The sequence below is a fragment of the Solanum lycopersicum genome, chromosome 4 (genome assembly GCF_036512215.1).
Source record: "Solanum lycopersicum chromosome 4, SLM_r2.1".
NCBI lineage: Eukaryota > Viridiplantae > Streptophyta > Magnoliopsida > Solanales > Solanaceae > Solanum > Solanum lycopersicum.
The window spans coordinates 52102564-52117967 of NC_090803.1; the positions used below are offsets into that span (position 1 = coordinate 52102564).

At 33.8% G+C, this 15404-nt stretch overlaps 1 protein-coding gene across 1 annotated transcript; it reads right to left on the reverse strand.

Moving 5' to 3' along the window:
• Positions 1-8858: 8858 nt before the first annotated feature.
• Positions 8859-14356, reverse strand: ABCF1 (ABC transporter F family member 1). Its single transcript, XM_004237414.5, has 9 exons — positions 13041-14356; positions 12218-12559; positions 11577-11717; positions 11289-11468; positions 11017-11172; positions 10150-10251; positions 9874-10002; positions 9393-9497; positions 8859-9241 (listed from the first exon to the last, which is right to left on the reverse strand). The coding sequence occupies exons 1-9, from the start codon at positions 13875-13877 to the stop codon at positions 9146-9148; spliced, it is 2088 nt and encodes a 695-aa protein (XP_004237462.1). The 5' UTR covers positions 13878-14356; the 3' UTR covers positions 8859-9145.
• Positions 14357-15404: the final 1048 nt, after the last annotated feature.

Consider the following 15404-nt stretch of genomic DNA (forward strand, 5'->3'; position numbering starts at 1 on the left):
TCCCTACCAGTCTTCTGTAAATACTAGGATCCTTCAGTAAGCTGTCAGTATTGTCTCTATCATTGGCTTCATCATACTATTTAGTCGATAATTGTACATATGGATCAAGTTGTGTAGTTGTTGGTTTTGCAACACTAAGACTAGCTTCAGAAATGATCTCAAGAGTGTACTTTCTCTAGTGCATCATTATACCTTTTTAAGATCCAACAAATATATTTCCTAGGAAATACTTGAGTTGTCAAGGTCCTTCATTTTGAATGTATTTTGCAAAGTCATTTTTGTGATCTCCTGTAATGAGATTGATATCATTACCACTGATCATATCATTAACATACACCCAAGATTATCACCATGGCAGGACCAACTCTTTTGGTGATTAAAGAATAATCAAGCTGACATTGTAAGAATCCTGATTGTTGAGTGCTTCAATCAGTTTTACATTCCATTGTCTAGGTGTTTGCTTCAATCCGTAGAGGGATTTAATCATCCCTCTGCCCATTAAATCCCTGTGGAAGCTGAAAACCTTGTGGAAGAGTCATATATACTTCATCATATAAATCTCCTTGTAATAAAGCATTATACAAATTCATATTATGTATATGTCATATATCAGTTGTAGCTAAGGCTAAGACAATTTAAATTGTCACCATCTTCACAACAGGAGAGAAAGTCTCCTGGTAGTCCAACCCTTCCCTCTGATGAACCCCTTAGCAACTAGTATGGTTTTAAACCTCTCAACCTGCCCATTATCCTCATATTTGATTTTAAATATCCACTTGCAACCAATAATTGTCTTACCAGCAGGCAAAAGGAACAATCTGACAAGTGTTGTTAGATTTTGAAACAATGACTTCAGCCTACATTGCCTGAATCCATTTGGGATCCCTACATGTTGCTTCAAAGTTGGATGGTTCAATATAAACTCCAAAAGAAGATATATAAGACTTGTAAGGGGTAGTCAACTTGTCATAACCTAGGTACTGATCAATAGAGTGCAAAGGCTTAGAGGTGGAGGGAGCATTTTGAACAATAGATACATAATCTTTCATCCATAGAGGTGTTGTAGTAGTCCAATGAAATCTTCTTTGAATAGGTGGTGATGTATGAGCTAGAGCAAAGGTACTGTTGGAGGACTAAAGAGTCTCCAAGTAGTGGATGGTGGAAGTGAGAACGGAAATGTAGACTCTTTGAATATAACATCGCTGCTGATAAAAAATGTTTGTCTTTCAAGTCATAAAGAACATAACATTTAGTCTGATCACTGTATTCCATATGAATAACAACAACTCTTGGGCCAAAATTTATCATTGATGTAAATATTTTTGGCAAAACATGAACAACTAATGACTCTAATATATTGCAGAGAAGGTTTGCACTTGTGAAAGACTTTATAAGGTGATTTTCCACTCAGAATAGGAGTAGGAAACATGTTAATAATATAGGCAGCACTTAATATACAATGTCTCTAAAATCTAAGAGGAATGTGTCCTTGCAATTTGATGGCCCTGGCTACCTATAAAATATGTTTGTGTTTTCTCTTAACAACACTATTCTGCTGAGAGGTATGTATTCAAGTTCTTGGTGCATAATCCCTAAGGAAGCGCATAACTTGTGACATTCAACATTGACAAATTTTGTACCATTGTCTGTTTTAATAGACTTCACCACTACTCAAAACTGTGTAAGCACCACAGTAAAGAAGTTTCCCAAAATGACACAAATATCACTATTCAGTTTTATGAAAAACAACCACAACATTCTTGTACAATCATCCACAGTGGTAATAAATAACATGTTTAACAATGTGTAGGAAATTTAAATGGACACCAAACATCAACTTCTAGCAATTGCAGTGGCAAAAAATCATAACAATAAGGAGAAAAGAATTTCTTCAATTTATTCAAATGATTAGAACCAGTTTTAATGGAGGCAAGTGCAATCATCTCAGGTTGATTACCAAGCTTGGAGATAGAGCTTTGGCTTTCTCATTCAATTAACATAGAGTAGGCTTTGTATGGGGTTGGCAAAGGGATCACTATTAGGATTTGACCCCTAGCTTAGTCATACGTATCATTCAAACCCATAAGGAACTTTAACACCTTTTGATTATCCATAAACAGGAAAAAATCTCTTGATTTAGCACAATCGCATCCAGGCACATGGGTGATGTAAAACTATACCTAGAGATCTCTCAGTAAGCAAATTAAATAGAGATTGTGTAAGTACCTTGACTTGTTGAAGTAATTTCATTGAGCAGCTGAAAGATTCGAGATCCATCTACTTTGACATATCTTTTCTTGAGATCACTCCATACAACTGTTGTATTAGTCAAGTCAATAATTCCTCAAAGAAGCTCCTTGGAGACATAGTTCATGATCTATGAGAGTGCAATTGTGTAACATCGTTCCCATAGAAGGTAGGTTAGGGCCATAGGCTTCCTTCAAGCATGTTTTTCCAATGAATCCTAGTTTGTTTCGACCTAAAATTGCAATTGGCATTGCATGACTCCATACCGAGAAGTTTTCTACTCCTGTTAGTCTAATTGAGATAAGTGTAGCACTTGAATTATCGATTGAGAGAAGAAATAGAGGATGATTGTGGCCAAGCTTCTCTGAAAACTCATTATCGACAGTCTCATGGCTATTTTTTCCACGAGATTTAGAGATCGAGATGGTTTGATACCATTTTATATTTCTTCATTTAGGGAGTTGTTAACTGCTTCTAGATACAAGAATAGAGAAGATGAAGTTTATTGTGAAAATGTCACTCAATTGAATTGATATACAATGTGACTTACAAATGATGTGATATATAATACTATCTAACTAACTTGCTTAACTAACTTTATAAGAAACTATCAACTAACTTTGCTAACTTCTATTATTAGGTAGGTGTGCTTGATTAGGGGTTCCAGGGGAGAGAGGCTTCTTTTGTACTAGCATGTTTAAGTTGGAGGTCATATGATTTTTTGCCCCAGAATCTACTATCCAATCATGAACCCCTATTGTGAGATTAATGGCAATACCTATTGTATTAGTTGATGAAGAACTCTGAATTGAGTTAGCACTGCCATGTTTTGATCATGTGAGCTAGAAGTCATATTTGATGTTCCTTGTAGATTAGACTTTCCAAGCATATATAAAATATGATCATATTTTTCCTGGATGACTTATATACCTTTACTGTAGCCTATATGAAGTTAGGTGCATCATTTTGATACCTCACTGGATTATTAGCAACATTATGAGTTATGTAAAAATTACCACTTCCTTCCACATGAACATTGTCACCTTTGTCAGTATGAGAGTTTCCCTTATATGTTTGATTGTTACTCTGATTCTCCCTTCTTTTCTTCTCAAAGTTATGAGGGTACCCAACTAATAAAAAAACATATTGCCTTTGTGTGACCTTTACGCTTGCAGTGATCACAAACGACATTAGGATTGTAACTATAAGGAGAAAAAGTTTTCTTCAATCTATTCAAAGAATGGAACCACTTCTAATGGAGGCAAGTGCAGTCATCTCAGGTTGATTTCTAGACTTGTGAGATAGACCTTTGACTTTCTCGTTCAATTAACATAGAATATTCTTTGTTTAGGGTTGGAAAAGGTATCATCATAAAGATCTAACCCCTAGATTGTTCATACGTATCATTCAAACCCATAAGGAAATGTAACAACTCCTGATTTTCCATAAACAGGACAAATCTCTTGATTTAGCACAGTCGCATCCAGGCACAGTCAAATTCTACCCAAAGATCTCTCAAACGAGCAAAATAAACAAAGATTGAGTTTGTACCTTGACTTGTTAAAGCAATTTGTTTGGCAACTTAAAGATTCGAGATCCATCTACTTTGTCATATCTTTTCTTAATATCATTCCATACAACTATTATGTTTGTCGAGTAAACGATTCCTCTAAGGGGCTCCTTGGATACATAGTTCATGATCCATGAGAGAACAATTGTGTTACATCTTTCACATGGAGCATATAGGTTATGGCCACAGGCTTCCTTCAAGCATGTTCATGCAATGAATCCTAGCTTGTTTCGATCTAAAATTGTAATTCGCATTGCATGACTCCATACTAAGAAGTTTTCTGCTCATATCAATTGAATTGAGATGAGTATAGTACCTAAATGATCAATTGAGCTAAGAAATAGAGGGTGATTGTGGCCAAGCTTCTTTGGCAACTCTTATGGAAAGTCGTCATGTTTATTTTATCTACAAGATTCAGAGATTGAGATGCTATGATACCATGTTAGATTTCTCCATTTAGGGAGTTGTTAACTATTTGTAGCTAGAAGAACACTGTGAATTTCCCACTCAATTGAATTGATCCACAATGTGAGTCACAGATATTGTTATATGCAGTATTATCTAACTAACTTGTCTAACCAACTTTATAACAAACTATTAACTAACTTTGCTAACTTCTATTATTAGGTAGGTCTACTTGATTAGGGGTTCCAAGAGAGTGTGGCTTCTTTTGTACTGGCATATTTGGGTTGGAGGTCATATGATTTGTTGCCCCCTGATCCACTATCCAATCATGAACCCCTACTATGAGATTCATGGTGTTACCTATTGTATTTGTTGATAAGGAGCTCTGGATTGAGTTAGCATTGCTAGTGTTTTTGACCATGTGAGCTAGAAGTCATATTTGATGTTCCCTGCAGATTAGACTTTCCAAGCATATGCAAGATATGATTATATTGCTTATGGATGACTTTCATACCTTTACAGTAGTCTGTATTCCCCGTGAAGTTAGGTTCATTATCCTGATAATCTCACTAGATTATTAGCAACATTATGAGTTTTATGAAAATTACCACTTCTTTCGACATGAACATTACCGCCTCTGTTAGTATGACGGTTGCCCTTGTATATTTTTATTGTATCAAAATCAGGATTGTACCCAACTTATCAAAAATATATTGCTTGATGTGACTTTTATGCTTGCAGTGATGACGTACAACATTAGGATCCTCACTATAATGAGAAAAAGGTTTCTTCAATTTATTCAAAGGATTAGAACCAGTTCTAATGCCTTTGACTTTCTCATTCAATTAAAATAGAGTAGGCTTTGTTTAGGGTTGGTAAAGGGGACCCCTAGCCTGTTCTTAAGTATCATTCAAACTCGTAAGGAACTTTAACAACTATTGGTTATCCATAAATAGGATAAATCTCTTGATTTAGCATAGTCGTATCCAAGCACGAGGCTGATGCTATCAGATTCTACCCAAAGATATCTCAAACAAGTAAAATAAATATAGATTGAGTTGGTACCTTCACTAGTTGAAGCAATTTCTTTGTGCAGCTGAAATTGTCATATATTTTCTTGAGATCATTCCATACAATGGTTGCGTTAGTCGAGTGAGCAATTCCTCCAAAGAGCTCCTTGGATACACAATTCTTGATCAATAAGAGTACAATTGTGTTACATCATTCCATAGAGTAGTTAGGTTAGGGATATAGGCTTCATAATTCAACCATGTGAATCCTAGCTTGTTTCGACCTAAAATTGCAATTCGCATTGCACGACTTCATACTGAGAAGTTTTCTACTCCTATCAGTTGAATTAAGATGACCTGAATTATTAATCGAGCTGAGAAATAGAGGATGATTGTGGCCAAGCTTCTGATTCAACTCATTATCGACAATCGTCATGGCTATTTTGTCCATGAGATTCAGAGATTGAGATGCTTTAATACCATGTTATACCTATACATTTAGCGAGTTGTTAACTGCTTCTAACTACAAGAACATAGAATATGAAATTTATTCAATTGAATTAATCTACAATGTGACTTAAGATGTTGAATTAATCGATAGCTCGGTTGGGATATAGTATGCAAATTGTTGATAATAGGTTAGTGGAACGGAGTATTAAGGTAAAATCGGAGTGGGTGTTTTGGTGGGTTGTTCTCTCTCTAGGAAATAGAATTGCGAAAATTTTATATAATGGCAAACTAATAAATCAAATTAATTGTTATAACCACACTTTAATTTAATTATACCCTGTAGAAAATTGTTTGTCTATCACCTCTCTCACTTAAACTCTCGCTCGCCACTCTCCCTCTCTCGCTCCATCTATCGCTCGCTCCTTCTCACTTTTATACAAACACAAGTGTATAAAATGCATTTCTATTCGTATAAAATGAGAAAATTGTATGTATGTGTGTATATATATGTGTGTGTGTGTGTGAGAGAGAGAGAGAGTATGTGTGTGTGTGAGTGTGTGTGTGTGTGTATATATATATATATACTCGTTTCCCTCTCTCCCCTCTCCCAGATCTCGCTTGCCACCCTTGCCTCTATCGCTCATACAAACAGAGACGAAATGTATAAATTGTTCTTATGTTTGTATAAAGTGAGAGAAAATTTTATATACACTTGCAAATACATATATCTTCATCCTATACACTTATAATTATACAATACAAATATTCCTCTGCCCAATTTCCTTTGTCTCGCTCTTTCTCGTTTTATATATACACAAATTATACAATTGATTTGTATACAACAGTTTTCTTTTGTATATGTATAGAGAATTATACGATTAGTTTCTTTATATATGTATAGCGAATTATACAATTGGTTTCTTTGTATATGTATAGCGAATTATACAATTGGTTTCTTTGTATATGTATAGTGAATTATACATATTTATGTTTGCTATGGAGCAAATTATGCAAACTTTGCTATAGCATACAAATATAAATTTTGTGTTTGCTATATGTAAAAGTTGCCCAATAGAATTTGAAGGTATAAGCAATTGTGGGGTCTTAAAAAAAATCAACTTAAATTAACAATAAGAAACGCATGAATAAAAATTTTACCAAATTGGTTGAATTCAATCCAAAATTAAAATGACATGAATTGTTCTCAATTAATTAATAAGGTTGTCAATCTTATCAAAATAAATTAAACTTATTACTTCAAAATATAAACTATTAATTTGGACAAAAATTAATTTAATAAAATATTTATGTAAAACTAATTTTTTTGGGGATGATTTTGAATATTCATAAAATATACTAATTGTATACATAATTATATAAAATATATGTATTATTTAAAAGTTATATATATAAAAACAAGACAGAATACTTGTAAAATAACTTTAAAAAAATACTATCAACTTTATAAAAATGAATTGTTTCAGATCATTTGAAATTTAAGAAGCTCGATGATTAATTTATTTTTGTGAGAGTAAAAATTGGATGTTAACAGTTGTCTCTCGTTTGACTTGGATTGATGGGGAAAAATTCGAGCAAATGAAAATGACGAATCCAATTTTGACCGATCATATCTTCATCCTTTATGAAAGGGACATTTCTACGGATTTACGAATTAAGGTTGAACCCTCGAACCGGATTTCCAACATATCTCAAGTTATATGAGAATTCATGACACTTGTAGTTCGAAATATTTTTTATTTGACGCACAATTATGAAAGAATTTAAAAGTGATCCTAATATCAAATTATGAAGAGATCAAAATGTTCGAGAATAAGATTTAAGAGAAGATGTTAGAATATAGTCGAGTTACACATCCTTAAACCTAAGGAATTAGGCTCTTTGTAGTTTAACTCGACCGGTTGAACAGGAATCTAGTATGCAAGATAACCTTTGGTTGGAAAGAGTAACAAAATAAGTCAAACATGAAAAAGTGGTATGCAACCTCTTAGTCAGAATGTGGTGCAGTTTACACCCATAATTAAGAATTTTCATAGACATAATTTCCAAAAACCTTGGTATATTGCCACTCGAATTGGAAAGTTGCCTCCAATGAAAACCAAAATTTTCTGAATGCAAAATTGAAACCGATAAACCAAAAGAAATACCCACATGACTTTCACTAGGGGTGGTTTGATAGTGGAGGAATTTACTCCTCGGCTCGTGCCCTAAGAGTTTGATATTCATCTTCAGACTATGTCCAAATTTGCTCCTAAGAAAAAATATTATGTTGTGTTGCATCCTTTTTATGTCATCCACATCTATGGTTTGTTTGAGAATTCATCCTCTAGGATGCCCTGAGTGAGGTAAAAATCATTGGTATAAAATGTATTTCAATGGGGAGATAGTGTAATTTACTATGTCGACACTTAGTTGCTTCCTTAAAATACTAAGACATCATGTCGACACTTAGTTGCTTCCTTAAAATACTAAGACATCATGTCCACACTTAGTTGCTTCCTTAAAATACTAAGACGTCATGTCCACACTTAGTTGCTCCCTTCAAATACTAGACACCAACCTCGTTGAATTAAAATATAATTATAAAAATATATTTATCAAATACTTAAAACTGATATGCACTCAATAAAATTGGTGAATATGATAATAATTTCTTATTTTCTTTGTTTTGTATTTAAATTAAATTAGTACATATGATAAAAAAAATTTATATTGCCCTATATTTGAACTTTTCTTCTTTTCAAATAGGTTCAGATTAAAAAAAAAAACCACAACCATCCGTTTAGTTTTTTAAAAAATTCAATAAATCGCAAAATTCCTTGGAAAACTTACACCACCTTGGTTTTTGCCCTTGCTTAATAAAATGTGAAAGAACATTAGAAAATAAACATTAGCACACAAACTAGGGGAAATATGAATGATAAGAATACTAGCCATTAGAGCTCACACGCCATCCATCTTACAACTAGCATTGAACATGACTCATACAAAGAGATGGCATTGACTACTCAACTTGTTGTCTATGTTGGGTAAATATTTTCCCCCATGTTTCATAAATATGCAACTAGTGGTGTCTAACTTACATCTAAAGCAGATAATGTCACTAGTCGATTGGAATAATTAGAGAAGGTAAATTATGAGTAGGTAAAGATCAAGAATTTGAGAAACAAGAAACAGTACAATTATGTATTGCTCTTTCAAGTTTGTCATATCAACTTTAGGCCCAGAAGAGAAGAAGCAAAACATAAATTACTTGTGTTCTGATAGATCATGAGACTATGAATTAGACTGCTCGTTTGACAAGAATAATAATCAACTAGTACTACTATATTTATCTATTTGTTATATTATATACAATAATAAGATGGATGGGTAATGTAGCTCACTAGAGCTTTGTACAGAGAGAGAGCAAAGGAGCTGAATGGGAGCATCTAAAAACACCATTTCAGTTCCATCTCTTGGAGTTCTTTGATTTCTTAGACTTCTGTTTTGCTGCTTGGAATGCCTGCATTTTCTGTTTCTTCCGAGCTTCCTTTTCCGCCTGTCAGTCACAATAACCATACATACATTCTCAGAATATGCTATTGATTATTTACAGTTCATCTATCGGGCAGAACGTTAAAGCTCCCAAAATGTATTATTTTCATTATATAGTTTTGAGTGATCTGGCAGAGAAAACCCGAAATTGTTACCTTTGACATCTTGGATTTGGCTTTGGCTTTTGGAGACTTATCCTCGATCTCTGCCTCTCGTTCAAGCTCTCTTTCCCTGGCCTCAAGGTTTTTCTCCAAGTAATACTGTGCAACACGTAAATAAATCATTTATTCTAATAAAAACAATCTGAAAACAAAGTTCAGTAATAAGCGTGTAATGTTACTGCTAATAACCATCTCAAAATCTTTTTTTTTTCACAATCAGACACCCAAGAAGACGTTTCCAGAAAAGTAAATGTTATAAGCAGAGACAATTTTCCCTTTGGAACTTCAAAATTTGAAGTGTAAACAATATAAGCAACTTAACGAGACACAGTATGAAAAAACAAACAATTTATGTCTGTTACATATGACTATTTCACCAAACATGTAATCAATGTTTAGACAGTTTTCAAGAGCGATCACAACACTGGGGATAAAGGCTAATAATGGTTATAAGATGCCAGGTTTAAGAACTTACATCATAATCTCCTTCATAATCATGTAAAGTGCCATCTTTTACTTCCAATACTCTGTTAACAATTTGTTTTATGAAGTACCGATCATGAGAAACAGTTATCACGGTGCCTTGATACTCCGTAATTGCCTCCTACAGAAAAATTGGAAAGGAACTTGGGGGTAAATAAGTTACCCGTGAGAATATATGCATAATGTAACATACTATAACTTTATCAACAAAATATATGTATAATGTAACATGAAATACTGGTAAGAACTGATGAGAAGAAAAAAGTACCTCAAGCATCTCTTTCGTTGGTATGTCCAAATGATTGGTTGGCTCATCCAGTACTAGCAAAGTTGAAGGGGTCACCATGAACTTACAGAAGGACAGACGTGCCTAAACAAAAAAGGTTGATGCATAAGTTCAAAAAAAGAACAAGAGAATAATCTAAGAGCAAGCCTTAAGCAGAGGATACGGGGTGAAAATATTTGTAAGAAATAATGGTGTCACAATTGAGACAAACCATTCATATATCAATTTAGTAAATATAAGTTTTGCTGACAATTAAAGTTAAAATGGAAACTGTTAGATGGTGAAAGGTCACAACTAACAGACACTCTTATCAGATGCCTAGATAAATTATCAGTTAAGATTCTAATTCGGGAGCCTCGATAAAATGAATTAACTGGCTTTTCTTCCCCGAAGGCTGTCGGTCAAAAGTAAAAGTAATCTTGGAAGTATAGACAGTTAAACCAGGATTGTACATTTCAAATTAGAGCTCACAAAACCAAAATAAGCTTGCAAGTACAATCATAAGGTAATCACATGCAATAGTGACTTGTGTGAGATAGCTCATAGGTAAGAAAGGTAATACTTGGCATTTCCATAAAGCTAAATTAGCAACAGCAGATGTTGACTGTATTGATGCCAAGTCATGTTTGCAGCTAAAACAGTTTATTGTACAAGTTTATAGATGAAAATGGTAATCTGTGAAAGGGTAATGATCACAGGGCTTTAAATTTGAGAAAGAAATAGTAGAAAAAGCAATTATTACAGTCAAAAGGATAAAAGATCAAATAACCAAGAAAAACACAAAAACAGACAAAGGAGAACCTTTGTCTTTCTCGAGAATATGCAGAGAAGATCTGTTTATATTCTTACCTTCTCACCGCCACTCAAAAAGGAAACCTTCCTGTCAAGCATGTCAGCTTTAAAATTACAACGTCCAAGGAGTCCTTTTATATCATCTAGTCTCCAATCCTCAGCAGCTTCTGCTACAGTTTCAAGGACAGTTTTTTCCAAATTGAGTGCTTCAGCCTTCATCAAAAGAAAAACAAACAGAGATTAACACAATCTTGGTCACGTTATCACATGTAAAAATGGATAAAAACAGCCGCCAAAGATCAAGAGAAAACTAGAAAGACTTGACACACCTGATTCTGCTCAAAGTAATTTGGTAAGACGTTGTGCTCCCCAAGCACAACTTCACCTCTTGTTGGCTTCAGTAAACCCATAATCAGTTTAAGAAAGGTGCTCTTTCCACACCCATTAGGACCAATAATGGCAATTTTTTCTCCTCTCTCAATTGTCAAGTTTGCATTCTTGAAAAGAACCTGCCAGAAAAACAAGCATGTAAGCCCTATAAATTTTAGAAACAATGGTGACATTTCCACAAAACAAGAAGCAAATTGAAATATCAGCATCAATTTTTTGTATTTGACCTTATCCTCGAAAGCAAATTCCAGATTTTTAACATTCACAACTGTTCTCCCACTTCTTTCACGTTCTGGGAACCTAATCTTCATTTGTTTCCTTATGAATGGCTTATCAATTTGTTCCTGATCCTGAAGTTTTTCCAGCTTCTGTTATCACCAAAAGGAAAGAAAAAAGAAATCAGTATCCCAAAGTCTGAAAGACAAGGTACAACATAGATAACAAATATGGATATGACAAAAGTTGGAAAAAATTGATCAGGTGTGCCCCTCCTTTTCTCAAATCTCAGTAGTTTAATTTGCAGAATGATAGTCCCATGTTAGGATACTAATCACTTCAGAACAACTAACACAATTAAAGAGGCAGAGTGATGGGATTTGACATGCTGCCGCCTGCTAATATATACCTTGGCACCAAGAAAGAGATATGTCCTTTAATCACCTATAGGATTAGACAGTAGATGAAAAAAACTACACTCTGTATTCATCAGCTATCCGGTAGCTGATTGCTCAAAATTCAAATTAATACATCTTTGTCATTCAGTGCAAGAGCAATAGTTCTTTCCACAAAAACACACAAAACGATGCACTCATGTGCAAAAATCAACATACTGCAGTTACAGATCAATAATGGAGACATCTTTATTTACCTTTTCAGCTGTAGATGCACGACCCGAGTTTGCTCCTGCACTTAACCTACTTATCAAATCTCTCGTTTGCTCAATTTCCTTCTGTTGCTTTTCCCATGCAGCATTCTGTGTTTCAATCCATTCAGCCCTTGAAATAATATAATCCGAGTAATTTCCATCATATGTCCTAGATACACCCATATCAGTCTCCACAATTTTTGTACACAACTGGTCAAGGAAAGCTCGGTCATGAGATATAATGACCATCGGAACTTCTTGCTTATTAAGATAACCCTCAAGCCACTCAATTGTATCAAGGTCAAGATGATTGGTCGGTTCATCCAGTAGTAACAAATCTGGGTCCTGCAAAAATCAAACATGTTATTCCCCCAAGCAAAAATAATAACTACAAAATAAAAGCCAAGTCTAAGACCAATCAACCAAAGATGTATCAAGGGATAAGTGGACTAATACGCTTTGACGAGCAATTTGCAACATGTAATCAAGTCGAAAGTTGAGATATACATGTCCTTGATTCATCAAATAAATTAGGTTCTGCAGTAGCTACCAAAAATCAAAATAAACCCCTTCTCAGAAAGCAAATTACTCAAGATCTACAACTGGTCATTTTGCACACCCTATTCTTTGCTTACAGACACTAAAAACATGATCTTTGCCTCATAAATCACAATATACTATCAAAGTAGGTACGTTAAAGCACAACAATTCCAAGATACACATGAACAAAACATAAATGAGGTACCATTTCCGCGTGAATCACTTGCCGAACAGCATTAACCGTGCATTAAATGAAAAATAAGGAAAAAAATCTAATATCTCATACCTGCAGCAAGATCTTGCCCAGAGACATCCGCATTTGCCAGCCACCACTAAATGATGCCACAAGTCTATCTGCATCCTCTGGGGCAAATCCTAGCTCGGGCATCATCTTGTTAATCTTAACGTCCACCACATCCAAATCCACAGCTTGTGCCCTCCTCTGCAGCAAATCAAACTCATCCAACAGCCTCCCCATCAACTCTAAATCATCAACAGATTTCTCAATTGCCTTCTGAACCTTATCAAGTCTCTCAGCAACTTCCATTTCCTCCTTAAATGCACTCATAAACTCTTCCTTCACAGTTCTTGTCGACTCAACCTCAAATTCTTGGCTTAAAAATGCAATCTTCATATTAGGTTTTGCCTTAATCAAATTCCCAGAATCTGGTTCTTCCAAACCAGATATAATCCTCAATTGGGTCGTTTTCCCTGCACCATTTACACCTACTAAACCAACCTTTTCACCCTTTTTCACCTCCCAACTCACATCTTTCAGCACCGTAACACCTTTATAACTCTTACTAACATTCTCTAGCCTAACCCCAGATGAAATACTCGAAGCCCCATTACCTGATTGTTTATTACCCCTTCTGGAATAATTAAATTCATCACTAGAATTACTCGAAAACAATGATTCTATATCTTCTTTTACCTCAGTTTCAGCAGTTTCAACAGCTACAGCTTGCAATTTCGATGAAATTCTAAGAACTTTTCTTCTTCTGGGGTTATTGAAAACTGTAACTGCAGTGGTTTTCACACCACCAGGGCAAAGAAGATTGGTTCTTCCAGTGAGAAAAGTGGAACGAAGGTCGATTACCTGGAGCTTTGTAGCAAGGTCCATTGTTCAGGATATTTCAAAATAATTGTATGGGTAAATTTGTTTTTCAAAAAAAAAAAAGAAACTTTAGGGTTGTTATGAAGAATTTGGGTAAAGATGGTTTGTGGGTGAATGAGATTTCTCTTCTATACAAAGTGTGAAGAAAATGGGAGAAGAGAAGAGAGAGTTTTCACTCTGTAGAAAACTACCTTTCTCTTATCAGCCCATGAAGATGAAGGGGAAGAAAAAAGAAGCTTGTGGAGAGGATTTAAATAAATAAATTTAATCAAAAAAAATTATCTAGATATCAGTATTAAAGCTTGATTATTCTGAATTTATATATTGTAAAATTTTATTCGAGAAAAGCCGAAGCTCGAATGAAGATTAATTACACCGAAGCTCGAATAAAAAGTTAAGTATTTATTCCTTTTTCGTCTTAGTTATATTATTATTTTGTTATCATTTAAAATGTACTAATAAAGGCAATCGAATTGGTTTGGCATAAAAAAAATTGAACTAGCATTTTCAAATTCAAAATTATTTTATTTTCTCCATATCAATCTTTGTCACGTAAATTTACTATCTTGTGGGCTTAATGTTGGTTGTTTTTTTTCAAGCTAATGTCACGTAGATCCAAAATGAATAAAAAAATACTTATAAAATAAGTTTAGAGGGTAATAAAATCTTAATATAGTATAAATGAATTTCTGTTATTTCGAATGTAGATTAAGGAAATACTTGTGAACTTTTTCAAAAAAAAATTAAATTTTTATATCATTATTTAAAGAAATTACCTTTCAAATTGAAGAAGTTTCAAATTTGTCTACCACCTTATCTTTGATTTCTTGTGTGATTAAGAATTGAACTTCTCTTCTTTTTTGGGATATTTTTTGAGATTTTTTATTAGAGTGAGTATCGAGTAATATCTACTTCTACAATAAATTTTATGATCATTAATACAAAGTAAAGTAAATACTAAATGACTTATGTTAGCTCATTCAAACAAAGAAAAACTAATGCTAAATGATATTTTTTTCATCAAATATAAAAAAAAGGTTAATCGAATAAAATTATTTAGTAAAATCAAAAGTTAATCTATTCAATCAGACTTATAAAATTTTATTAAATATCATCTTAATATAAAAATAAAATTGAGAAAAGTTGGAACACGAAAAGTGTACGAATTGAATTGTTTTTTTTTATATATATATACAAATAATAAATAAATGTGTGGTATATTTGTAGAAAAAACTAAAAGGTGTGGGATGAGATAATTTGGATTTTGGAAGAAAAGGAATTTGTGGTACATAAACACATAGAGACTATTCTCCAAAGCCAAAGACAATGATTTCCTCCTGTCATTTTGTGCCACGTGGAGGAAAAAATGCAAGATGGTGCATCAACCACGCAGTTATAGATATGAATAATAAGAATTTTAATTAAATAAAAACATCAATATATTTGACAAACTTCATGTGTATGAGAATATCCAAGTGTATGGTTCATGGCCATTTAACATTTTTCCTACATTGGCTTATTTTTTTGGGCTTA